Source organism: Micrasema longulum, unplaced genomic scaffold, assembly GCF_059751315.1.
Source record: "Micrasema longulum isolate JH-2025_06_02 unplaced genomic scaffold, ASM5975131v1 h1tg001693l, whole genome shotgun sequence".
Classification (NCBI taxonomy): Eukaryota; Metazoa; Arthropoda; class Insecta; order Trichoptera; family Brachycentridae; genus Micrasema; species Micrasema longulum.
The window spans coordinates 1-27,257 of NW_028278871.1; the positions used below are offsets into that span (position 1 = coordinate 1).

At 40.7% G+C, this 27,257-nt stretch overlaps 1 protein-coding gene across 1 annotated transcript; it reads right to left on the minus strand.

Moving 5' to 3' along the window:
• Positions 1 to 704: 704 nt before the first annotated feature.
• On the minus strand, positions 705 to 26,777 carry LOC148274298 (cytochrome P450 9e2-like). The gene is made up of 9 exons (XM_088237325.1): positions 26,651 to 26,777; positions 24,409 to 24,653; positions 20,703 to 20,866; positions 18,570 to 18,713; positions 17,650 to 17,855; positions 6,039 to 6,270; positions 3,306 to 3,527; positions 2,303 to 2,403; positions 705 to 896 (listed from the first exon to the last, which is right to left on the minus strand). Exons 2-9 carry the CDS (start codon positions 24,651 to 24,653, stop codon positions 720 to 722), a joined length of 1,491 nt encoding a protein of 496 aa, XP_088093451.1. The 5' UTR covers positions 26,651 to 26,777; the 3' UTR covers positions 705 to 719.
• Between the last annotated feature and the right edge of the window lie 480 nt (positions 26,778 to 27,257).

Genomic DNA, 27,257 nt, shown 5'->3' on the forward strand with positions numbered 1-27,257 from the left:
TATAGAAGTCTAGGCATCTACAGGGCTTATGGCCTGTCAATGGCTGGTTTAAGTGGCCACTTTACACACTGTGTAACATTCACCATTCTGCCTATATTTAAACATCTACATTAATTATAAATGTATATGAACATACATTTATAATGAATATAGAATATGAACATTATAAAGGTTTCAGCTCTTTAACTTCACAAACATCAACAGATGAAAGAATTGAAGGAATATAGATGTTTAAATATGGGCAGAATGGTGAATGGTACACAGTGTATAAAGTGACCACTTAAACCAGCCATTGACAGGTCATAAGCCCTGTAGATGCCTAGACTTCTATATTACCTTCTCTTAAATGTTCTTCATCTCTGTTGTAACATGTTAAAGCATAAATGTCTTATTTGTTGGTGAATAATTGTGTTAAACACACTATAATATACTTGTTTTTGCGTTTTTATATCAATTTTCAGAAACAGAGTTTCATGATTTCATGAAAAAACTAATAAAATCGATTTGATCAGTTATCAGTAATTTCCCATCACTAATGATATTAATTTGACAGCCGTCATTCTTATCAAGCTATATTTTTAGGACTATAATGAATAAACTTATAATATTTTAAATCGAACACCGATTTGAGTCTAGGAATAGTTCTCAATCTAGTGTCTTGTGGGTGCAGATAATAAAAATGGCAATGAACTAAAAACAACTGTTTGCTCAACACTCTTTCACTTACCAATACAATTTCTCGGTCCAATTCCAAATGGTAGGTACGCCTGAGGATTGATAGAAGCTTTGTTTTCATCTGAGAACCTCTCCGGATCAAATTTCATAGGATGCTCATAGTACTTTGGGTCCGTGTGGATGTCATATATGGACAGCCATATTCCGTCGTTGACATTCAACTAAAAAGTCAACAAAATGAATGAGATGGTTAAAAGAGCCACAAAAACCCCAGGCTTTATTATTAGAACAACAAGAGAGTTTAGGTCTGTTGATGCATTAAAAATATTATTGGTTAGGCCGTTTGATAATGTGTCACAGCGTAAATAAATTCCTACACCTGTCTCCTTTTTGCAAACTTCAATCCTGTTCCTTTCACACCTGTGTGAAGTTCCGAATACTATTTTATCACCTGGGGAAAGAGGAAGTGAGGTTATTGATGGCATAATAAATGTAAACAACAAATGTCTTGAACAAGTAGAAGAATTTGTGTATCTGGCAAGCATGTTTTTAAGAGGTGGAAGAGTAGAAAAATATGTTGAAAGAAGAGTGAATGCGGGCAATAAAATGGACGCAGCACTTAGCACAGTAATTGCTAATAAAAATATGTCAATCGAAGCTAAACTGGCAGTGCGCAACGGAGTTTTAGTCCCAACACTTATGTGTGGAAGTGAAACAGAACTGGCAGAGGAAGGATGAAAGCCGAATGAACGCGGTTGAAATGTGAGGGAAATCAATGTATGACAGGGTTACGAATGATGAAATCAGGCGAGAGTGTTAATCTGAGTCAAGTATAATTGATAAGATTAAGAAATGGTTTGGTCAGGTAGAACGAATGGACAACGAAAGAATGGTAAAATGAGACGAGGACGACCGAGAAAGACGTGGCATGATCAAATAAACCAAAATCTTAAGTCTGGTCATGTCGAAAGCAGACAGAACCGAAGGGCAAGATGTATGAATGTGGAAAAAGCTAGGAATGTATGCCAGGATAGACATGTGTGGCGGTCCATTCTCTCTGCCTACCCCTAAGGGGAAATGGCGTAATGGTAGTAGTAGTAGAAGTAGTGATAAATTTGGGACTAATACCCGTACGCAGAGACAAAACTTAAGGTGAGGAAAGTACATTCTATTGTCTTCATCTTCGAGTTATTCTCCGCATTTGAGATTAGAATGTACTTTCCTCACCTTAAGTTTTGTCTCTGCATACGGGTATAAACCTCTGAGGTTCTGAGGTCTTATTTCTCAAACAAGTGGCCACTTAAACCAGCCAATGACAGGTCATAAGCCCTGTAAATGCCTAGACTTCCATATCCCCTTCTCAAAAATTTTCCCTCTCTGTTGAAATAAATTTAATATATAATATTTTCATAATCTAATCAGTGCATGTTCGTCCTAATAATGTGCTTATTAAAATGCATGTCGTGTTGGTTTCATATTTTTGTGCAACAACTTTGGTGAAGGTGTATAGTGGGTTTTGCATGTTGGTTTAATTAGTGTTCTGACGAAGAGACTGCATTTTAAAATTGGTTTCTCAAAGTTAGTAGTATGATACCGACTAATGATATTCTAAATACTGTTTTTTTACCATAATTCCTGTTTTCGAAGAGTCATTTGGAGGAGGAAGGGTATATGGCTTTACACACTTTCTGTCTAAAGCAACTCCAGGGGGCCAAAGTCTTAATGTTTCTAAAAAAAAATATTTGATTTTAAAATATTTTTTGATTAAATTCCATGTAAATATTGTTAGCCGGCATTGTGGTGTAGTGGTCAGCGTATCCTACCATGCAAGAGGTCTCGGGTTCGATTCCTAACATGGTCGACGTGAGATATTTATTTGAAAAGGTGTTTTAACTCTAGAATATTTCATAGTGCCTGGACTGGCACCTGAATCGTAAGACTAATGGAGTTCATAGTCCATAATCAATGACACACCTACATGTGCTAAATAACTTCACCTGAATTTATAGTCATGACTCCAAGAAGCAATTCAGCATTTTCTATTGAATTCAATTTATCACATTCTGCAAAACACAAGAGCATCATCCTGCAATACATTAACATCTTCCTTACCATGGAGAAATGAACAACAAAGGAACGTGGCCTATAACGAGACCATAGGGCGCAGTCAACGCCCAGTCAGTTTCAGCATGTAGTTCAAGTGCAGTCTCTTCAACCTATCATCGCTGCTACGCTTGCGCTTCACAACCAAGCGCTGTATCTTATTCGCCATGTAATAAATACTCATTGAACAGCAACTTCGTGTCTTCTGTTAATATCTAACTGGGGTACGAGCTCCAACCCTCAACTATGATAATCCTGTATATAATAACTGATCATCTTAAATTCTTGTAAAAAAAAATAATCAAGATATGCTGCGATTGGTGTAGCAATGCAGCGCCCTATGCACCATTAGGTACGGAAAGGGAATGATGATGGTTATGATGAAACATTGTTAGAAAATATTAAGAACAGCTTCGGGTCTAGGTGAAAGCCCTGAGGAACACTACCAATTGCCCAAAAAACAGAAATATGCTGTTTTGTCCTATTTGCTGAGTACCACTACTCTAGTTGTTAGTGGAATAGTTTACCTGTGACCACCATGTCCATGTACTTCATCGCGTGCAAGTCGGTGTAGGATACCTTCCCATCGGACTTCTGGGAGACCAGGTCTACCTCGGCTTGCAGCCTTCGCTGGATGTCCGGGTTGGCTGCTAGCTCGTGCGCCATGAAGCACAGAAGGTTGGACGAGGTCTCGAAGCCCGCGAGGAAGAATATCACAGCCTGCGCGATTATCTCATCGTCAGACCATTCTGCAATTAGACAAGCAACAATCAATTTATTTCTAAATGAATTTAATTGAAGTGATTACTTCTGCCAGGTCCCATGCATCTGTAAATGATTAAGCAGTTGCATAGGCACATGTTGCATTTTATCAGCTGGCTTTAAAGAATAACGTTCCACTCGGGATGCAAAGTAAGTACCTAGTTCCCAGACGCATATGGCATTTACCCATCTGCTAAACATAATCCGTCTAGGGCAGTGGTCGGCAAACTCATTAGTCAAAAGAGTCAAAGATCAGCATAACAACGATTAAGATTTCTTTTGAGAGCCAAATTTCTTTTCATTAAACTGTTTCCTCTTCTAAGCCAACGAACCTTATGATGCAGCGAAGATCTCCGTATTTATTTTATTTTATTTTATTTTATTTCATTTTATTTGGGATTTTTACAGCTATTACATAAACAAAATAATTAGAAAAATCTTAACAATACTAAAGCCAATTACAAAAATCCACTGTAAATATAATGACACATAATATATAAGAAAAGAAGTTTAGTAATTGTATTTGTGTGACGTTTGTATTCATGTGTATGTGAATGTGTGTATGCGTGAATGAATGACGGAGAGGATACATGTGCGTGTGGGAATGAAAGAGGGAGAGGGTGCGTGTGTATGGGTGCGTAAGTATGAAAATAATATATTTGCTTAAAACTTGTAAATTGTATTAAAAATGGTACAATAAAGAGCTTAGTAAACCTCTGTTTACCCTCTGTTATTGAGTAAACATTCTTTAAATTAGCGATGTAAATGAAATTTGTGACAATCTTGATCACAAAATCTATAACATTAGACATTTTTCGCCTCTTGATGAATATGCAATAGTAAAAAAGCATTTCGTGATTAATTTTTGCTTCGAAAAATAAAAAAAACCGATCATAATTTAAGCTCCATATGTTGAAATTGAAATAATTTCATCAAGTTGAATATGATGCTTCTCCATGCATTCGATAACAGTATTTGCAATATCCTTAATAATTCAAAAGGCAATAGTCCTAGAAGTTATTCTGTAGAACTAGTAGACTAAATAATTTGAACAAAAAGTGTAACTACTTGCGCTGAGCCGCACTTGAGTGGCTAAAGAGCCGCGGTTTGTCGACCACTGCCCTAGGAGGGAACATTTGTCTAAGATTATCTGTAATACCAAAAATAGTGTATTTTTGGATTCTGTTATCTACAGTTGCTATTCAAAATAGTAAATGATGGAATCCATTTGTAAAGTACCACATGCATCGGCCAAACGGGGGCATTTAGACAGAAATAATCATGAAGACAAAAATAACAACTTAACCAATAATTATATAAAGAAAATCGAGACTAATAAATCAGGGGCTGAAATTATATAATAAACTACCAGACAACTAAACGAAAGACTCAGACAAACTTTTCAAAAGGCGTAAAAAATAAAATAAATTAAAATACAACATCTTCGTGTCTTGTCAATTGATCTAGTGGACGTCGATTAATCCTTACTACATCAGCACATAACACATAGCGCATCCTTCAAAGTCGATTATGCTTTCTGTTGTTCTGACATGAACTGCTGACAAGCAGTCTGCAGCGGACGTCCAGGAGGTCGAGAACCTGATGTCTCTTCTTGAAGGCAAGTGTGGTTAAGGCTCCCAGGAAGCATTCATTGTTTATGGCTCCATCTGTATCGCCAGGGCTTGATGGCAATTGTTACCAAAGTTTGCTGATTGAGTTTTCTTCATACAAAGTATTCCCGTACTTTCTCTAAGGATTATGGCTCTAAAGCACCGTTTTTACCATTTTGCAAAAACTTTAGAGATGGGACAAATTTATCAATGTTAATTGATCGAATAAAAAAATCATTTGATTTTGTTCATGAAAAAAGTATAAATGTCTTTTTTTTTTGAGAATAATTGTCTTAAACACACTATAATAGGCTTGTTTTTGCATTTTTATATAAACTTTTGGCAACAGAGTCTCATGTTTGCATGAAAAAACTGATAAAATCGATTTGATCGGTACATGATCAGTGATCGGTACATGATCGGTGATCGGTACATGATCGGTGATCGGTACATGATCGGTGATCGGTACATGATCGGTGATCGGTACATGATCGGTGATCGGTACATGATGAGTGATCGGTACATGATCAGTGATCGGTACATGATCAGTGATCGGTACATGATCAGTGATCGGTACATGATCAGTGATCGGTACATGATCAGTGATCGGTACATGATCAGTGATCGGTACATGATCAGTGATCGGTACATGATCAGTGATCGGTACATGATCAGTGATCGGTACATGATCAGTGATCGGTACATGATCAGTGATCGGTACATGATCAGTGATCGGTACATGATCAGTGATCGGTACATGATCAGTGATCGGTACATGATCAGTGATCAGTACTTTCCCATCAGTATTGACATTAGTTTGGCAGCTGTCATTTTAATCAAGCTAAATTTTAAGGACTATAGGTTGGGTTAGATCATTTTCAAACTCACTGGTCTTTACAGCCTGTTTTACGAGCGAAGATTCCTGGACGGTGGCGAATCCAGTTTCGACGGTATCATCCTTCCCATCGTCGTGCTTCAGGGACCCCTTCTTGGCCTCCATCAGCAGCTGAATCATATCCGGCCTGGAGATATTTTGCTTCTCGCGAGTGTCCATCGTGCCTTGCACCAGATTCCTGAAGAAGTTGCTCACCTTCTCATTGAGGATTCTGATTCCCAGCATCTGAAACAAGTGAAACCTTTATTCAGCAATGTTTGAGTACGTCCAAATGCTTGCGGACTGTCTGGATTTCCTCCCTAGGGAGTTATTCACATTTTAATTTATAAAACATTTAAGTTTGTAAGTGAAAATTCTTGATGGAAGTTCATTGTAATTTATTATATTAATAAAACACGAGTGATACTTTAATCCACAAATTTGGAATATCCTATATTGATAATGATCCTTAAGATAAAAATAACTTTATTGAATTTACTTACATGTAACTTTGAATTATCTATCCTTACCTCTGTTCTGTATAAATACATTTAACTTTTTAATAAAGATACCAGTCTCGAAGATGTCGCGAAAGCGATGAAACCGGTCACTGGATATTCCAAATTTGTGGATTAAAGTATCACTCGTGTTTTATTTATTTAATAAATTTTAATTTATTGCAACAGAGAGGGAAAACATTGTCGAGAAGGGAAAATGGAAGCCTAGGCATTTACAAGGCTTATGACCTGTCATTGGTTGGTTTACATACTGTGTAACATTCACTATTCCGCCCATATTTGAACATGCATATTCCTTCAATTCTTTCATTTGTTCATGTTTGTGAAGTTAAAGAGCTGAAACCTTTATTTACGCGAGTGAGATTCATTTAATTGAATTATTTCACCTACATACTGGGCAACGCAATGTTTGTAGGCATCTTTGAGCATTTTTATATTGTTTGGTAGTTTTTTATCTTCATAATGTGTTGATAATGATAATGATTGCGAAGTTCTTCAAGCTGACTTAGATAGAATCTGTTGCTATTGCAAGGACAATCAGTTATTATTAAATTCTGATAAATGTCTTGTCATGTCATTTACTCGAAAGAAAAAAAGTATACTACTTGACTACAAACTATCTGGGAAAATTGTCAATCGTTCAATGAAAGCGAGAGATTTGGGCGTACTGATGGATGATAAGCTTTTATTTAGAGATCACATAAATACAATAGTAGATAAGGCGTACAGACTTCTAGAGTTTATCTTACGAATCTCCGAGCCATTCTCATCACCGAATACATTAAAACTTCTTTACTATACTTATGTGTGAAGTCAACTCGAATTCGCTTCATTAGTATGGTCCCCTCAATATAATGTATATATTAATCAAATTGAAAACATTCAAAAGAAATTTATAAGGAGCCTGGAATATCGTTTTGGTAACATTGAAAATGATTACGGCGCATCTTTGATCAATTTTAATATAGAATCACTACAAAAAAGGCGCCTTAGATATGATTTCATTTTTCTTTTCAAAATTCTCAATAACATAGTTGATTCGCCGTATCTTTTACAAAATATTGGTTTCCGTTGTCCTCTTCGCTATACTAGATTAAATTCCCTTTTTTATGTACCAACTTGTAAAAACAATTATACCTCGAATTCATTCATTAGACGTACCTGTAGAAATTATAACGGACTCAGTATTGATGTAGACATTTTTAACTGCACGTTGCATTTGTACAGAAAATTTCTTCATGGGGTCGATTATTTGGGATAGTTGCTGAATGTGCATCTCGAGTGGTTTATGCTATGTATATGTGCCGCATGTAATGTATATGTTTGTGTATGTTTTATATGTGCGTTCGTGTGTGTGCGTGGATGGCTCGGAGTGTACATTCGGTATTTTTATTTATTTTAATTTATTACCTCCATGGAAAACGCAAATGTCAACAATTATCCTTTTCTCAGTTAAATTCTTTTTTATTTTTTGTCACATTTAATGTTTATATCTTTTTAATTTATGAAAACTTAATTGGTCTTTTTATGTTAAAAAATTGTTGTTTTTAGTACTTATTTTGTATGACTGTATGTTTTCTAAATAAAATACATAAATAAATAAATAAAATATAATGCGAATTACAATACATATTAGGCCCTGGTGAAAAGCAATGATTGCTTAGTGAGCCTCAGCCTCACTTGCTTCATGTGCTCCTTCGTCCCTGTCTCCACCATCCATTTCTTAACAGCCATTTTATACTGTGAGATCTTACTTATTGTCCTTATGGATAATGGAAGTAGATTGTACACTTTAACCGAGTAGTAGGCCAATCCTCTTTGACCAAAGGTTGTATAATGTTTAATTGTTTTTGCAGCATCAGGGTGGCGTATCTAGTAACTCTTGTATTTGTGAAAAGAGTGACGGAAGGTAGAGAATAATGTTTGTTGCCGACGTAAAAGCACATACACCAACTTGGCGGCCCTTCCTGGGGCTTTAATGTAGCATAGGGGGCTTCAGTATGTGTAAGCGATATACCACCTCCTCAATAAAGACTAGTATTTGTCACTTTCGGGGGTGGTCATCGCCATACTGAAGCCCACATATAGATTAGAATTCATGAAAATATTTGTATGCCCATAATGTGTTTTTATGTTGTTCTGTATGAGTGTTGATCGCCGCGCGGTCGGCGGGGAACTGCGGCCGGGTAGCGGGAGGGTGGGGACCTTATACGTGGCGCGAGAGAGACCGATAGAGCCGGCAAATGTGCTCGCTATCTCTCTCGCCGCGTGATTGGTCAACCTAGCACCGCCCGCTATTGGCCTAGCCCGCCGCCGCACGGCAAAAATGTTGTATATATAGCCCCGCCGGGGAAAAATAAAGTCAGTCATCTCGTCACACTACTAAGGCTTCTTACTCTCCACTTCGTCTCCCTACCTCGCTTCAAACCGGACCTCATCGCCACCTGTATTCGAACACCGCTACCCCCCTGGACTTGGAACTCGGATACTCTTTGGATTGGATTTTGGACCCCGGATAATTTGGACCCTTGGATACTTCCCCGGAACACACCCCGCCGTTCCCACCGACGGAGAGATACCGGCCTTACAACCCGGTTGCCTGACTCAGGATTGCGGCCGCCAGCGCTACTCGCTAGCGACCCCGCAAGGGATCTCTAGGCAGCGATACCTCCCCCGGAGCTTATCGTTCGTCGGCCGAGGCCCGCCTACGCCCGGCCACTCTGCGTTTGACACCAGCGCCTATAGAAATACAGTTCTTGTGACGGGCGCGATTGCTACGGACGAAGCAGTGATCCGCCGCGTCTGTTACAAGTTGGTCCTTCGAGAAGAACCGGATATTCATCGCAGAGCGCCTAGAGATGACTTCGAGAACCCCTTCACTCCGCTCGGGTCGAGGAGGCACGGAACCGAGAGAAGACCCTGCTACAGATCAGGACTCAGCCGAGTCGGACACATCCGAAGATACAGTCCAGCGGCTGAGGACGCAGGTTCAAACGCTCCGTGCTTCACTACGCGATCAAGACCGACGCGTGCCCTTGGAGACGACACCCGAGCCCGCGCCGCGTGCTACGGATATGGACGGCATCATGACGGTGCTGTCAAAAATGGCGATTCTACTAGAAGCCTCGCAAGGAAGAAGCCCGACTTCAGCCCCAGAGGACGTCAGCAGAGTCGGCGCCATGATAGCGCGCCAATCTACTGCCAAGGACCTACCCGCCTTCGCCGGAGAGCCGCAGGAATGGGCTACTTTCAAATCGCAGTACACTCAGTCGACGGAGATGTGCTGCCTTTCGGATCCAGAAAACCTCCTGCGTCTACAGCGTGCGTTAAAAGGACGGGCAAGAGAATCTGTGTCGTCATTACTAGTGGATCCAAGCCAAGTGAGGGTGATAATGAAGACGTTGGAGCTACACTACGGCCAGCCGGACATTGTAGCGTCTTCCTTGTTGGAAAAAGTGAGAAGGCTCCGCTGCATACAGAACGACGGATCTACGCAAGCATTAGTAGATCTGTCTAGCGCAGTTCGGAACGCGATAGCGACCTTAGAAGGCTTCGGTGGCGATTACATGTCTACGCCACAACTACTAAGTGAACTAGTGAGCAAGTTACCGCTGTGCATGAAGTCTCTCTGGTGGTACAGCAGAAGAGGAAACCGGGTGAGGCCCTCCGCAAAGGATTTCGCGCTCTTTTTGGAAGATTTAACGGAATCTTCAATGATAGGCGGCGGAATAGAGCCGCAAGTGGACAGCGGAAAACAACGCGAGAAGCCACAGAAGCGAGAACAAGTGCATACAGTGATTTCAACAGAGGGAAACGGGAAAAGTGTAGCGTCATGTGTTTTGTGCGGACGAGGACATTTACTACAAACGTGCCAGGAATACATAGAGTGTAGTATTTCGGAAAGATGGGACATAGTGAAGCGAAAGAATTTGTGTTTTTCGTGTTTATCGAACACTCATCGGGCGATAAAGTGTAGAAATGTAAAAAAGTGCGGCCTCGATGGATGTCGCCGAACACATCACAAGACATTACACGACAGAAATAGTGCCGATATCAGTGAAGCTCGGTCTAGCGCCGATATACGAGCGCCAGATAATAGTGCCCGCCGCGACACGCCTGCAGCGGCGGGCGCCGGGGGAAACAGACCGACCGCGAACGAAACCCGCGCCGCGAGTTCAAGTGAAAGAAACTACGATTACGGCCACAGTTCGCGGACGAATAATATAGTGACGAGCACCTACGCTCGGGAGGAACCGGTCCTCCTAAAAGTGATTCCCGTCATGTTAAGTGGTCCGCGAGGACGAGTGAACGCGTACGCGTTACTGGATGAGGGATCAACCGTGACATTGATTGACGCAAAAATAGCAAACGACATCGGCGCGCCGGGAGAGACTCGAGGATTAAAAATCCACGGTGCCGGCGGAATGTGCGTAACAGATAGTGCATCAAGAAAAGTCACAATTAAAGTGCGCGGAGTTACGGAAGATTTATTCACTCTCCGCGCAAACACAATACAGAAGCTGAGTCTGCCGCTACAGCCCGTGATTGAAAGGGAAGGCAGGATGCGACAAGTGTGCCCGCAGTTACTCATCGGCCAAGATAACGCCTCTCTCATAGTGACGAGAGAGGCACGGAGATGCGGGGAATACATCGCCTCAGTGACAGCCTTAGGAAAGGTGATACACGGTGGGCGGACACGCCAGACTAACGCCAGCATACTAATGGCGCTTAGTACAGAACAGAGACTAGAAAATCTAGTTAAACAGAATTACGCCGTCGACGCGTTAGGTATAAGTTCGACAGCCAAGATATCGCGTCAGGAGGCGCGAGCCACAGAAACCATGAGAGCCACGACACGTTTCCTACCGCAAGGACAGTACGAGACAGGGCTACTGTGGAAAGACAATCGAATGTGTTTACCGGATAATCGCCGTACAGCGCTGAATCAATTTTTAAGCATAGAGAAAAAGTTCAGTAAAAACAGTGAATTCGCCGCGGCTTACAAGTTAAAGATTAAAGAATATCTAGACAAGGGGTATGCCCGGGAACTGACGCTGGCTGAAAGACAAGACACTGCGAGTGGGCTTTGGTTTTTGCCGCATTTCGCAGTGACGAACGTGAATAAACCGGATAAAATACGGATAGTATTTGACGCCGCCAGCCGCTGCAACGGGAAGTCATTGAACGACATGTTGGCCAACGGCCCGGACCTTCTCTCATCGCTTATGGGAAATATAATGCGATTTCGCGAGGGAAAGATCGCGCTGGCAGCAGATATAAGGGAGATGTTTCTCCAAATTAAAATAAGAAAAGAAGACCAGAGGGCGCAGCTGTTCCTCTGGCGCGATAGTCCCGAAGAAGAAATTCGGGAAATGATTATGACGTCGATGACGTTCGGCGCGGCGTGTTCACCGAGCAGCGCACAGTACGTGAGAAATCAAGTCGCAGAAGATCACGGGCGAGAGATGGCCGCCGCCAGGGATGCTGTGCGAAATAAATTCTACATGGACGACTATATGGATGCCGTAGACAGTGCAACAGAGGCGATACAACTGCGCCACGATGTCAGCAAACTACTACGGCGGGGCGGATTCATCCTCGCGAATTGGGCGAGTAATGATCCCTCCGTAATGGAAGCGATTCCTTCGAGTTTGAGAGGGAAAAGCGCACGCGAAATAATTAGCGGAACCTCCGTGACAGAGAGGGTCCTCGGCATCAAATGGGACCCGGTGACAGACGAGTTTCAATTTAAATTTAAAGTGTCACGGGAGGTTCCAACAGAGAGGCCTACAAAACGGCAGATGCTAAGTGAAGTTATGAGCATTTTCGATCCGCTCGGTTTCGTAGGGTGTTTGACAATACGCCCGCGAATACTGCTACAAGATGTGTGGCGCTCCCACATAGAGTGGGACGAACAAGTGAATGAAGAACACGCAGAGAAATGGCGCACTTGGGTGGACATATTACGCAATACCGAGTGCGCTATACCGCGGCGCGTATCGAGCGCCAAGGGCCAGCCAGTAGAGCTACATGTATTTTCAGATGCCTCGGAACAAGCGAGCTGCGCCGTAGCCTACATCGTGGAGGAGAACGCCGCCGGAAGGAATGCGACGTTCATGGCTAGCAAGTGCCGAGTTAGCCCGCTACGAGCGCTATCAATTCCACGCCTGGAATTACAAGCCGCGCTCATGGCCGCACGACTGGCGGCCACAATCAAGAAAGAATGCGGAAGTAATATACGCGATACCTACTACTGGACAGATTCTACTACGGTGCTGTGCTGGGTCCAGAGTGATTCGCGTATCTTCACGCCATTTGTAGCCCACCGCCTAGGGGAAATAGATGAGCTAACGAACGCTCAAGAGTGGCGGTGGGTACCAGGAAAGAAGAACCCCGCTGATCTCGGGACGCGGGACGGCGAGATACCAGACATCTCCCCGGCCGGCATGTGGTTCAGTGGGCCGAGTTTCATAAAGAAAAATAAAAGTGAATGGCCGCCGCTCAAGGTAATAACGGCGACCCCGGATACAAGTAGTGAAATAAAGTGTGCGAACAGTGCCATCGTGATGACAGCCCTCCCGGACGAAAGAAGATTTTCCTCCTGGCGGAGACTGATCAGGACTACAGCGTGGGTGTTGCGCTTCATAAACCGCTGCAGGAAAAAGAATACAGGAAGCGCGACACTCATCGCCCCGGAACTCAAGGCATCAGAGAGGGCGTGGATACTCATAAGCCAGACAGACAGTTACCACGCCGAGATAGCCGCAATTAGACGGGGGGAGTGCCTCCCGCGGAACAGCCGCCTGCTGGGCCTCACTCCCTACCTCGATAAAGATAGCGTCCTCAGGATGGGGACGCGAATTATGGAAGCGCCCGCGGTGAGCGAGCAACTGAAGGCGCCCGTCATACTGGACGGAGCGCACGCCTATACGCGTCTATTGATAAGGCATTATCACGAGTCGCGGCAACACGCAAGTACAGAGCGGACACTCAGCGAACTCAGACAACAGTTCTTTATAACACGATTACGGACAAATATAAGGAAAATTATATACGAGTGCCGCTACTGTAGAATACAGAAGGCCCGCCCGCAGCCTCCGCTCATGGGACAGCTGCCTGCCGGCCGACTCGATCATCACGTAAGGCCTTTTACCCACTGTGGGGTGGACATGTTCGGGCCCGTATACGTGACTATCGGAAGACGCCGGGAGAAACGATACGGGGCCCTGTTTACGTGCATGGTTACGAGGGCCGTGCATATTGAGATTACACCGTCGTTGAGTACTGACTCGACGGTGCAGGCCCTCAGAAGGATGGCGGCCCGCAGAGGACATCCGACAACGCTCTACTCGGACAACGGGACGAACTTCAGAGGCGCAGACAAAGAGATGGCGGCCGCCATGAAGGAACTAGCTCACGATCCCGAACTACAGAACGAGGCAACAAGGAGAGGGATCAAATGGGTGTTCAACCCGCCATCGGCGCCACACATGGGGGGAGCCTGGGAACGGCTCGTCCGGTCGATAAAGGGGGCGCTTATGGTGATTCTAAAGGAACAAGCCCCCCGAGAGGAAACGCTAATGACAGCGATAGCGGAGGCCGAGTACACAGTAAACACTCGGCCCCTAACTCACGTCTCGCTTGACAGCCGAGACGACGCTCCGCTGACTCCGATGCACTTTCTCATCGGGTCGAGCGGGGCCCAGCCGCATCTGGCCGATTACAGAGACGCGCCGCCCGAACTGTGCCTCAGAAAACAATGGCGGGTGGCGCAGAAACTAGCCGACGCATTTTGGAAAAGATGGATGAGGGAATATCTCCCGACATTGGCACAGCGACAGAAGTGGCAACAGGCCGCCACACCGATCATGGTCGACGACCTGGTCATAATAACGGACGCCGCCCTCCCGCGGAATGAATGGCCGCGGGGACGCATCATAGCAGTCACACCAGGGAAGGATGGACAAGTCAGGAGCGCCCGGGTCCAGACAGCCACCGGAACCTACACACGACCCGCCGTCAAGCTCGCCGTATTGCAGATCAAGGACGACGTCGGCGCAGAGATGCCTCCTCGGCAGGGGGGAGTGTTGCCGACGTAAAAGCACATACACCAACTTGGCGGCCCTTCCTGGGGCTTTAATGTAGCATAGGGGGCTTCAGTATGTGTAAGCGATATACCACCTCCTCAATAAAGACTAGTATTTGTCACTTTCGGGGGTGGTCATCGCCATACTGAAGCCCACATATAGATTAGAATTCATGAAAATATTTGTATGCCCATAATGTGTTTTTATGTTGTTCTGTATGAGTGTTGATCGCCGCGCGGTCGGCGGGGAACTGCGGCCGGGTAGCGGGAGGGTGGGGACCTTATACGTGGCGCGAGAGAGACCGATAGAGCCGGCAAATGTGCTCGCTATCTCTCTCGCCGCGTGATTGGTCAACCTAGCACCGCCCGCTATTGGCCTAGCCCGCCGCCGCACGGCAAAAATGTTGTATATATAGCCCCGCCGGGGAAAAATAAAGTCAGTCATCTCGTCACACTACTAAGGCTTCTTACTCTCCACTTCGTCTCCCTACCTCGCTTCAAACCGGACCTCATCGCCACCTGTATTCGAACACCGCTACCCCCCTGGACTTGGAACTCGGATACTCTTTGGATTGGATTTTGGACCCCGGATAATTTGGACCCTTGGATACTTCCCCGGAACACACCCCGCCGTTCCCACCGACGGAGAGATACCGGCCTTACAACCCGGTTGCCTGACTCAGGATTGCGGCCGCCAGCGCTACTCGCTAGCGACCCCGCAAGGGATCTCTAGGCAGCGATACCTCCCCCGGAGCTTATCGTTCGTCGGCCGAGGCCCGCCTACGCCCGGCCACTCTGCGTTTGACACCAGCGCCTATAGAAATACAGTTCTTGTGACGGGCGCGATTGCTACGGACGAAGCAGTGATCCGCCGCGTCTGTTACAATGTTTCTCATCAATATTTTGAGTTTGTCCAAATTTTTGTAGATAGGCACTGGATTTAACTCCCTGTGGAATTTTACACAGTTTGTAAAGTGGCCACTTTGTATAAATTGTAAAACCAGTCAATGACAGGTCATAAGCCCTGTAAATACCTAGACTTCTATATTACCTTCTCTTAAATGTTCTTCACCTCTGTTGTAATATGTTAATGTTAACAGCTCCCCAGGGAGTTGAATCCAGTCCTTGTCTACAAAAGTTTGGACAAACTCAAAATATTGTTGATAAATCCGCCTGGTCCATGAATAAGTATAGAAATTGAAAAAAAAAAAAAAAATTCAGGCGTTGCCCAGTATGTAGGTGAAATAATTCAATTAGATGAATCTCACCCGCGTAAATAAAGGTTTCAGCTCTTCAACTTCACAAACATCAACAGATGAAAGAATTGAAGGAAAATAGATGTTCAAATAAGGGCAGAAAGGTGAATGTTACACAGTGGGTAAAGTGGCCACTTAAACCAGCCAATGACAGGTCATAAGCCCTGTAGATGCCTAGACTTCCATATTACCCTCTCTATAATGTTGTTCATCTCTGTTGTTATATGTTAATGTTAACAGCTCCCCAGGGAGTTGAATCCAGTCCTCGTCTACAAAAGTTTGGACAAACTCAAAATATTGTTGACAAAGTACTTTTGGAAAAAATAATTCTTCAATTCGCACGTCCTGTTTCTGTATATTTTGAAATTGGTACGTAAAGATCTAGTATCAAATTTTGTAGACTTCACAGATCCAATATAAATATTATTTTTTGATTGAGTACTGTACCGATGGATGCCTCAATTGAAAGCGGGCTTTGTGTTACTGTGCATTGAGTCGAGAGTTGTTTAAATGATAGTGCTAGTTATCTCAAAATAGGAAAGCATGCTAAAAGGCATGATTTTTGTTTAAAAATACATGACAGTCTAAGGCTAACGCAACGTCAGCCTGATACCGAATAGATTTCAAGAAAATGACGTTCAAAGTTAGGTGTACGGCATTACCCTCCACTCACGTCTACTACTGGCTGTCCTGTGTTTACTGAAATATGTGGAAAGCCGATGGGTTCTGATTCCTGATTATAAATATGTAGAGCTTTCGGTTTCCCAAACAAAACAAATACTAGTCAATTAAATTATAACAAAATTTTACACTTTCTTAAATTAACTGAATTGCAAGAACGAAGAACATCGACCGATCGTACGACTTTATATAAAATAATAAAACCAATGTTTGATACCCCTGATCTACTGAAATTGATTTCATTCTATGTACCACCTAGATTAAGCAGAACATCTACAATATTTTATTGTCAAAATTGTCGAACGGTAGCTCAATATAACTCACCTATTGTTAGATTACAGAATACCGGGAATGAATATGCATCACATTTTGATATATTTAGTTTATCTCTGCCTTACTTAAAAAATAAAGTGACCAACATATTTTTATCAAAAAGAGCAAATCATCTTCAGAAGATTGGGTTGGAATAGTTATAATTTGATTGATTAATGTATTTTGTTATTGTGTAATTTCTTTAAAATATATATGTATTTCAAGTAATTCGCAATGTGTACAGTACGAGTATATTAATATTTCATACTAGTTTTTTTTTTTAAGCACTCTTTATACCACATATATGTAAATGGTAGAAATGTCGTATATAAATAAATAAATAAGATAAAATTAATAAAAGATGTTCTGCATCATTCTTACTGTTTGGCCAGTTGGCATTGAGCACGGATAACAGGGGGAATTAGAGTTAAGTGGACTGTATGGAAATTGTTACTCACTTTTAAAGTTCTTCCGATTGTTTCTTATATGGAGCACTTCACTATTGCTGCAGCACGGATACCGGTATCGTGTAGATGTTGATGAACTGTATAATTTAGCTGTTTATATAACACTAAACTTCACTTTGTATGAAATATGTAGACGCAGTATATGATAAAGATTTTTCAGAGAGACAACTTTTTACATGTGACTTGCTCACAGGACGGTAGAAGCATAAGAACTTTGAAATAGGAAGGATTTGGGAAGGAACGCTATGTTTACAGTCTTATATGAGTTTCCAGTATAGAAAATGTAAATTCAGTACGTAACTTACCTTCATAATGCCTGGAAAAATAATCATGAAGAAAAATTTTATCAGTGCCTTTCCGGTGAAGTTCGTCGCTTCTTTTCCCATGGTGTAAAATGTATTGTCTCGCTCTTTCAAAGAATTAACCTTTATACCAAACGCAGATGTTGCAATCACGTCATTTGTATATCTGGTAAAAATATCTTTCAAGTCTATTTCAAGGTATTCCTTATCTAAAAAAAATATGAAATTATCATATTTGGTTGCAGGATTTATTTGGTTTTTTGTTCAAAAAGCCTCTAAAATAAGCTACTTCTGCACTGAGCTACCTCTGGACTGAGCTACCTCTGGACTTAGCTACCATTGGATCAAACCATCGTTAAAATGCGCTACCTCTGGAATAAGCTACATCTGCACTGCGCTACCTATGGACTGAGCTACCTCTGGAACAATGAGTTACTTCTAAACTGAGCTACCTCTGGAATCAGCTGCCCCTAGACTGAGCTACCTTGGACTAAGCTACCATTGGATCCAGCTACCGGTAAAATGTGCTACCTCTGGAATGAGCTACCTCTGAACTGAGCTACCTCTGTTCTGGACTGAGCTCCCCCTGAACTGAGCTACCCTCTGGAATAAGCTACCATTGGATCCAGCTACCGTTAAAATGTGCTACCTCTGGGATGAGCTACCTCTGAACTGAGCTACTTCTGGAATAAATAACATCTGATCTGAGCTACCCCTGGAATGAGCTTCCTCTGGGATAAACTACCTCTAGATAAACTACCTCTGGAATAAACTATCTCTGGAATAAACTACCTCTTGAACAAACTACCTCTGGAATATACTACCTCTAGACTTAGCTATCTCTGAAATAAACGATCTCGGGGGTCATATAACTAAATATAAATGTTGTTTTTTTGACACGTTAAGCTAATGATTGAACGTACTTTGATTTTCTGGCTTGTCCAACTGCTCCTTGAAGTATTGGGTCATTTCATCCCCACATTCGGCTACAAACTGAAACATGCCCTTCATCTTGGAGCTGGTGAAGGCTGGACTCAGCGTTGATCGCATATCGCGCCATTTTTGTCCTATAAACACAATCTTTATCAGGACATTATGAGCGAGTCAACGAGCTTATTTATTCAAGTGCACTCGCCACGACGGGGGCTGTGCAACAGAAATCAAAAGAACTGGAACTGGTATGGAGATGTACCCTTCTCTTCCTCAGGACATTATTAACAGTCATAATGTAAATGAGCTGAGGGAGTTTCACATTTTTTTTAAAACGTGCTTTTAAAGCATATTAACCCTTCATTTAATTTAATTTTTTTTTTTTTTTTTAAGCTCAAAATGGATGGAATTTTTCATATTTTTTTAATCCTAGATAGAAAATATTCGGAAAAATAAAAATGGTATATCAAATTTGCCACACTATGAAATGGACACTCGTGGAAATATTGGGTATAAAAATATATAAATATACTGCAATAGAGAGGGAAAACATTTTTTAGAAGAAAATTTCAAAGTCTAGGCATTTACAGGGCTTATGACCTGTCGTTGGCCCGTTTAAGCGGCCACTTTACACGCTGGTAACGATCATCATTCTCCTTTACTTTTTCAGGTTTCAGCTCCTTTACTTCACAAAAGTCAAGATGGAAGAGTTGAGGAAATGTGGATGTTTAAACATAGGCAGAATGTGGCCTCTTAAATCAGCCAATGACAGGCTATAAGCCCTGTAATTGCCAAGACTTCTGTATTCCCTTCTCAAAAAATGATTTCCCTCTGTTGCAACAAATTTTGATCTAAATAACTCCCTAGATAGGAAATCCAGCCTGTCTGCAAACATTTGGACATACTTAGGCATTCTTGTATTTATTAAATTATCAGGTAATTATTTCATAATATAATTAAAAATAATTTCTGGGGCGCCTAGGTAAGGTTTAAATCGGTTTCTCGGATGGTATGATAAAATTAATAGCGAACTACCTCCAAAATAGAAGCCAATACGTCTTTTGCGGTCTATTTGTGACAGAGTGTTTCTATACTTTCTTGGGTGTCCCGCAAGGCTCTAACCTGGGTCCATTGCTGTTCTCTTTTTTCATTAATAATACTAAAAATGTAATTTTGAACTCGCGTTTTCTGTGGTTTGCGGACAACTTAAAATTGTTCTTAAAGGTGACAACTTCTGATGATTTTCATCTTTTCCAAGCGGATATATCTAATATATGTGATATAAGTGTTTGGCCACGTCCGTCACTAGGGCCCAAAAAACTCTATTTTTTTGCTACAAAATAAATGACCAAAATCTGATACGAACATCAAACGTTAAAAATCTGGGCGTTAGATTTATAAGCGCCCTGACATTTCATGAACACATAGAGACAATCAGTGGTAATGCATTGAAGATGTTAGGATTCGTTCTGCGTACTGCCAGGGTTTTTTTTTAAAACCCGCGTACTGAGAACTCTTTACAACTCCTCGGTGTGAAGTAGACTCGAGAGTGGCTCGATGATTGGGGGGCCACATGAACTGAAGTACTCTCTTATGATAGAGAAAATCCAAAAGAAGTTTCTGAGATATCTCTACATGAGAGAGTGCGGGTATTAGTAGTATTATCCTCGGCTCTACCCGGCCGAGTTTCTCCAGGGTATGCTCGGCTACAACAGTTAAGAGACTACAAGGGATGTGTATTTTACTACACATTTTTATCGATTGTTGCGCGGTATGGTCGATAATCCTGAGATTATGATGAGCATTGATTTGTATGCTCCTGATAAATACCTAAGGCAGAATCAGCATAGATTGTTTCATATTCCGATATACAGGAGAACACTGCCTGTTGGGAGGGCTACCGCTATGCTGAACAACGTCGCTCTGGATGTCGATCTGTTCCATGTATCTGAAGCAATTTTTCGGAGCAGGATTCTCCTACTACTTTGACATGAACTCTCTTTCATGAATTTTTTTATTTTTTACAATATTTACGTATTGAATGTATGTTTGAAATGTATGTGTTGTATTTAAATAATTTAATTGAATGGAATTGAATTAAAACGACATCATTTTTTACAATTTACCTCTTAGAGCCACCAAATTGCTGCCGAACAGAGGATCTAACGTTTCATCGATGGTTTGTATGTGGTCTTGGAAAAAATCAAAATCCTTAATTCCAATCTGCTTGATAAGTTCCAAGTCTTTAATTAAGACTATGGGCTTGTTAAACTGGCGTATTCCCACGTACCTGTAAACAAGCATTCATCAATAGGTGCATAGCAGGGGCGTACGGTGGGGTTTTTGATTAGAAGAGCAATTAATATATACATAGGTGATGGGCAATTATCAAGGATTTTTTTTATTAGTCAATAAATTAATCTGAAAAATCACAAGCCGATCAGTACTATTCTTATTAAAATCTGTTCAGAAGTAAGGGAGATATTTAGAATTAAATTCTAGTAATTTGAATGGTGCCAAAAACAAACAATTCGTGACGTCATCAAGTATGACGTCTTCGGATGTTTTGTGACGTCATCGGATTTTTTTTCATCAATGTCTGTGGATTTTATAGAGTATTGTTAGACAGCTTCCTTTTTCTATGTGTCGTTTGTTTACATTTACGGCGTCCTGTCACTTATCAAACGCTACGAGTTGTGATTCATAATTTTCATGATAAATTGATAATTAAATTTATCATTATCATAATAAATTAATATATAGAAGAGGTTAAAAAACCATAAAATAATAAAAGAAATTCGAGATGTAAGATGTAATCCGTTTTGACTTTCATCTGTCAGTGCCTGGAACTGGAGTGTGGAGTGGGTAAGGGGGGGGGCTTGAGATAATACATAGACAACTCTCCTTATATTTTTATCTGTGGCCTGTGGCATTACCAACATTAAAATGAATGCATTACTCGTGAACTTCTGTGACAAAATTTATTACCAACTTACGAAACGATCGTTCTCGAAAGACCTTATTTTCGAAACGAAAATAATGAATGAAAATATTCATTATAAGGGTTTATATTCCTCCCGAGTGATAATACCCTTAATGATGAGCATAAATCCGAGTTGTGTTCAAATTGGCCACGTAGGGTAGACCGGGTACAATTGTACCATTTTATCTTTAACATTGTATTCTGAGATAATTGTAAATACTATTCCTGTAGTACTAATATTTTCATATACTTGGTTTATTCGATTTAAAGTTGGCATCACTTTTAAATGTATTGATTCAATATCAACAGAGATATTTGACCTTTAAGCCGACCAAGTCGATTGGTACAAATGTCCCCTACCCGGGGTCAGTTGTACCAGAGATTTAAAGAATGAAAATACAATGTTTAAGTTGTAAAAATGTATTATTTTGAATCGTAATATTATAACAGAGCAGATTTTAATTTACTCAAATTAAAACACAGTGACCTTCTTAAAGAAATTTCAACATAAAATTTAAAAAATATATAAAACGAGTCTTCTCTTTTATTAAACAATAAAATTTGAGTTAGAAACTACAAAACATTATTCTATTAGTTTAGTTAACTACATTTTTGTAGTTTTAATGCTTACAATCAGTAAATTTATTTAAATTTATTGATTACTTTATTAGCTTATAAAAAATGCTTATAATTGCCCATTATAAAGTGCATATAAATAATATCGAAAGAGTTCAACATATTTTTTTACGTTTCGTTGATTTTAAATTAGGTATTTCAGTTGAACATATTAATTACTCATACTTAAATAAATATTTACATGTACAAACACTAGAAAATCGAAGAACATTAAATTGTAACATGGCAATATTTATACCAAGAATGAGGGATTGTGACAGCCAATCAGAGTGATGGGTGGCCGCCATGTTGCCTGGAACCGAGTCCAGGAAAACGACCGTTGGTGGCCTTCACTTCCTTCTCCTTCCCGGATTGTACATTATTTTGTGTCACCGCAGTATTAAGAATAAAACTATTGACATTACCCTGTCTTTCAATTCAAAATTATTTGTTATTTTTATTTAAAATATTAAATTCAATATTTGACTGTTCCTAAGTGTTAAAACTAATTAATTTGCGAGGGCCCGGCCGGATTACTCGATTTAATAAACTCTTCTACGTACAGGGTCTTTAATTCATAGCTTCCTATCTTTAAATTGAAATAAAGCAAAGTGTGTGTGAGATAAAATCAATTTTTTTATTCGTTTGAAAGGTCTATTGATCAGGCGCGTGCCGTCCAAAGATACTGTAAATGTGGCGCATCCCTTGAAATTAAAAAAAATTACATGAATTTTACCAAAAAAACATTATAAATACGAAACAAAACCTTCAAGTATTCCTAAAATTCTTACTGAGAATGTTTGGGTGCACGCGATTCAAACAATATCTTCAGTATACATACCTAGCTACATATGCGTATTTCCTATACCAACGTACGTACTGAATATCTAGGTATCTTGTTCTTGATAGTATTTGTTGTACACGCGGGATGCTGCTTGTCGAGTTGCGTCTAGTTCCCATAGCAATTGTCTAAATTTTCGCGCACGCGCTTTAGGTTCATAAGGTTTTAGATTTCTCTTTTGAGACTCGGGAGAGATACGAAGCATTCAACTCGTATAACGCAAAGAAAAAACGACTCTAATAACGTCTATCGTAAAGTTTGAAGTAGACACTTGGCGAAATTTAAGAACGATTGTCTCGGTTCTTGTTTTAGGTGTTTTGATGTTTATATTGTTTATTTTATTTTTACACCTACGGCGACCGTCCTGGAAGACCATCGATGCCGATCTTCCAGCTTCGTTAGGCGAAACTAAGGGACGCGGAATTGACGTTGGAGGAGGCGAGAGTGCTGGCTAGCGATAAGATCTCCCGGAGACGTCTGGTGATGTCCACATGCTCTCCTTACTGATAAAAGTCACCGCACGCGCCTGCTATCGATGTCATTATGTATGGAATACAACAGCGGCTTCTCTGGGTGGTGCGCATTCGAAATGTCAAATATTCCATGACTCTGGCGCAGAAATTAGGCTGGATTCGACTGCCGGCATGGGTTTTGTTGGCTTTGAGGGCCGCTGAGGTTTGTGGCTTATTCCCATAGACCTGCGACTTGAGGAAACCCCACGAGAAAAAGTCTAACGGGTCAAATCACATGCAGTTCACATCACCTCCACGTGAGACGGCCATGCTCTCAAATCGCTAATGCAGAATGTCCAATGTGGCATGAGCTGTATGGGACGAAGCGCCGTCCTGTCAAAACCACATGGAGTTGAGGTCCATATCATCCTATTCAGGCCAAAAGAAGTTGGTAATCATCAGCCTATAGCGCGCGTCGTTAACGGTGATGGCCTGGCCAAAAACATGCTGATGAAAACGATGATAGATTCTTTAAAAGGATGATAACTGGTGATGAATCATGGTTTTACAAGTATGACCTTGAATTTAAATTTATTTATTTATTTATTAATGGAAATAGTCCATAGTAAGGTGTATCTTTTTCCAAAAAGTGAAAATTAAATTACAATTACTATGGCGACTACTTTTTTACATGAAGCTTGCCAACATATATATGGAGTCAATATTAGTTCTACGTTTTTGTAGACTAGAAATATTGAACATTGACTTTATATCAGCATAAGAATAATTACCTCTCTCTAGTCCAAGCGTCCACGTTACTTTTCGAAGCAAGCGCTGTTGGACTGATTTATGCGATTGACATAGAATGGAGGCCAGACCACGGAGGCATATTCTAGAAGAGGGCGAATAAAGCAAGGAACGGAATTTAAAAATGAGCTCACTTTTCGTCGGGGAATGTGGTATACAGTCTCCTTGTGACGTCGCTGATGTGCTCCTTCTGTATGAAGACTTTAAACATATTGCCGAGGAACGGAATCCTGCTAGGGATGCTCTTGATACCACGGCTCGTGAAATAATTACTCTCCCAGCGGTTGTAGAGGTACAGCGCTCCCAATATACCCACAATGATCGCTGTCCATACTGCGCCGAAGAAATTATATATCATAACAACAACGATCGATATCATCTGCAAAACAACAAAAAATGACATGGCGAGGAAGATCAGTGTTGTTTAAAAATAATTTATTAGTTCAAAGACTATCGAACTAAGCAAAAATTAAAATAAATCATTACAATATTTGAGTTTGTCCAAATGTTCGTAGACAAAAGACTGGATTTCACCCCCTCGGGAGTCATTAAGATTAACAAATTACAACAGGGATGGAGAATACCTTAAATAAGGGAATACGAAAGTCTAGGCATTTACAGGGCTTATGACCTGTCATTGGCTGGTTAAAATGGCCACTTTACACACTGTGTAACATTCACCATTTTGCCTATGTTTGATCATCCATATTTCTTCAATTCTTCCATTTGTTGATTTTAGTGAAGTTAAAGAGCTGAAACCTTTATTGTTGCGGAGAGATTCATCTGACTGAATGATTTCACATACTAGGCAACGCCTGAAAACAATTTTTCAATTTTTAAACTATTTCTTGGACCAGTTGGTTTCATTACAATATTTGAGTCAGTTTCAGCTCTTTAACTTCACTAAAATCAACAAATGGAAGAATTGAAGAAATATGGATGTTCAAACATAGGCAAAATGGTTAATGTTACACAGTGTGTAAAGTGGCCGCTTATTTATTTATTAATACTTTTTTGCTGCTGGTCAACCACGTGAAAACACGGGACCGGGACACAACGCATGGTTATTATAATCACCTGTTTACACGGCTCCGGGATACAAAGCACAAAACAGGAGTAAGGCCCTGTATATGTGCGAGCATACCAATGCGCAATGTGGCTCTCCATAAAGTGGGATGTTGGCAAAACTATCATTTAAAAATGACTTATTTAATTAAAATTAACTAATTACAACAGGGATGGAGAATACCTTAAATAAGGGTATATGGAAGTCAAGGCATTTACATGTTCAAACATAGGCGAAATGGTGAATGTTACACAGTGTGTGAAGTGGCCACTTAAACCAGCCAATGACAGGTCATAATAAGCCCTGTAAATGCCTTGACTTCCATATTCCCTTATTTAAGGTATTCTCCATCCCTGTTGTAATTTGTTAATATACTACTACTACTACTACCATCACGCCATTTCCCCGTAGGGGTAAACAGAGAGAATGAACCGCCACACACATCTATCCTGACATACAATCCTAGCCTCTTCCACATTCATACATCTTGTCATACATGCCCTTCGGTTCTGTTTGCTTTTGTCCAGACTTAAGATTTTGGTATATCTGATCATGCCACGTCTTCCTTACCATTCATTTTCGCCACATATACTGGTTTTACCATTCTTTCGTCGTCCATTCGTTCTACGTGATCAAACCATCTCAGAGACCCTTTCTTAATCTTATCAATTATACTTGACTCAGATTTACACTCTCGCCTGATTTCATCATTCGTAACCCTGTCATACATTGATTTCCCACACATTCGTCTAAGAGATCGCATTTCAACCGCGTTCACTCGGCTTTCATCCTTCCTCTGCCAGTTCCCGTATTTAAGGTATTCTCCATCCCTGTTGTAATTTGTTAATCTGAATGACCCCCGAGGGGGTGAAATCCAGTCTTTTGTCTATGAACATTTGGACAAACTCACTTATTTAATTGTTTCAAATAAAAATGAGAAGTTTGAATTGATTTAACCCAGTACTTTCATAATTGTGACACTTTTAAGGAACCCTTCACAAAGCATGAAATTTCACAAAAATAAGCCGGGCACAGGGTAAATTCTACCTGTATTTGGCCGGCGCTCAAAGTGTTAACGATTTTCTAGGGGGTGGAATCCAGTCTTTTGTCTACAAACATTTGGACAAACTCAAAATATTGAAATCAAAAACATTTTAAAAACCTTCTAAACTTCCCGATTTCTATAAATTATTTTTTAATGCTTGTTAAACGTAATTCTCAAAAACGACAAACTCAAAACAGTGTAATAAAATTGTTAATTTATACTCGTAAATTTTATACTAATAAGGTAATTTAGTTGTGAAATATACCTTGATTTCTTATCTTCTCTAGATTCCAAGACGCAATCTACATTCACAGAATAGATAAAAATATGTTTTTGTAAACATAAACTCGTCAAATGTACGGCGCAGACGATCCAATGATAATATCAATACTGAACTGAAATACCAGTCGCCGCTTAAGCGTTCTGTCATTTAAATTATCTCCAATTCAGATAGTGGTGTTTCTCAATCGTTCAAATTAGTTTCTTGGTGAAGGTTCATTGTAATTTACAAAACAAAAAACATAAATTTGTGTTTTTTTTTAAATTACTTTTTGGTAAAAAATTAGGTAATTAATGGTCTAAATTTAAAGGAATCGACTTAAAATTTACTGTGAAAGCTCGATGACTAATACGAGGGCGGATTGATAATGAAGCTACCTAGCGCTAGATGGCAGCACAAACACAAAAAAAGATTTTTTTTTCCAAATTGCGATCTGTCAAACGGCAGCTGTTAAAATGTCACCCAAATTCATCGATTAGTTTATTTGTTGTAGTCGTTTGAAGTAAACATCTTTTGTGTTTCTTGAAAAATGGAAAAAAGCTAATTTCGTGCAGTGATTAAACACGATTATTTGAAAGGGAAATCGCCAAAA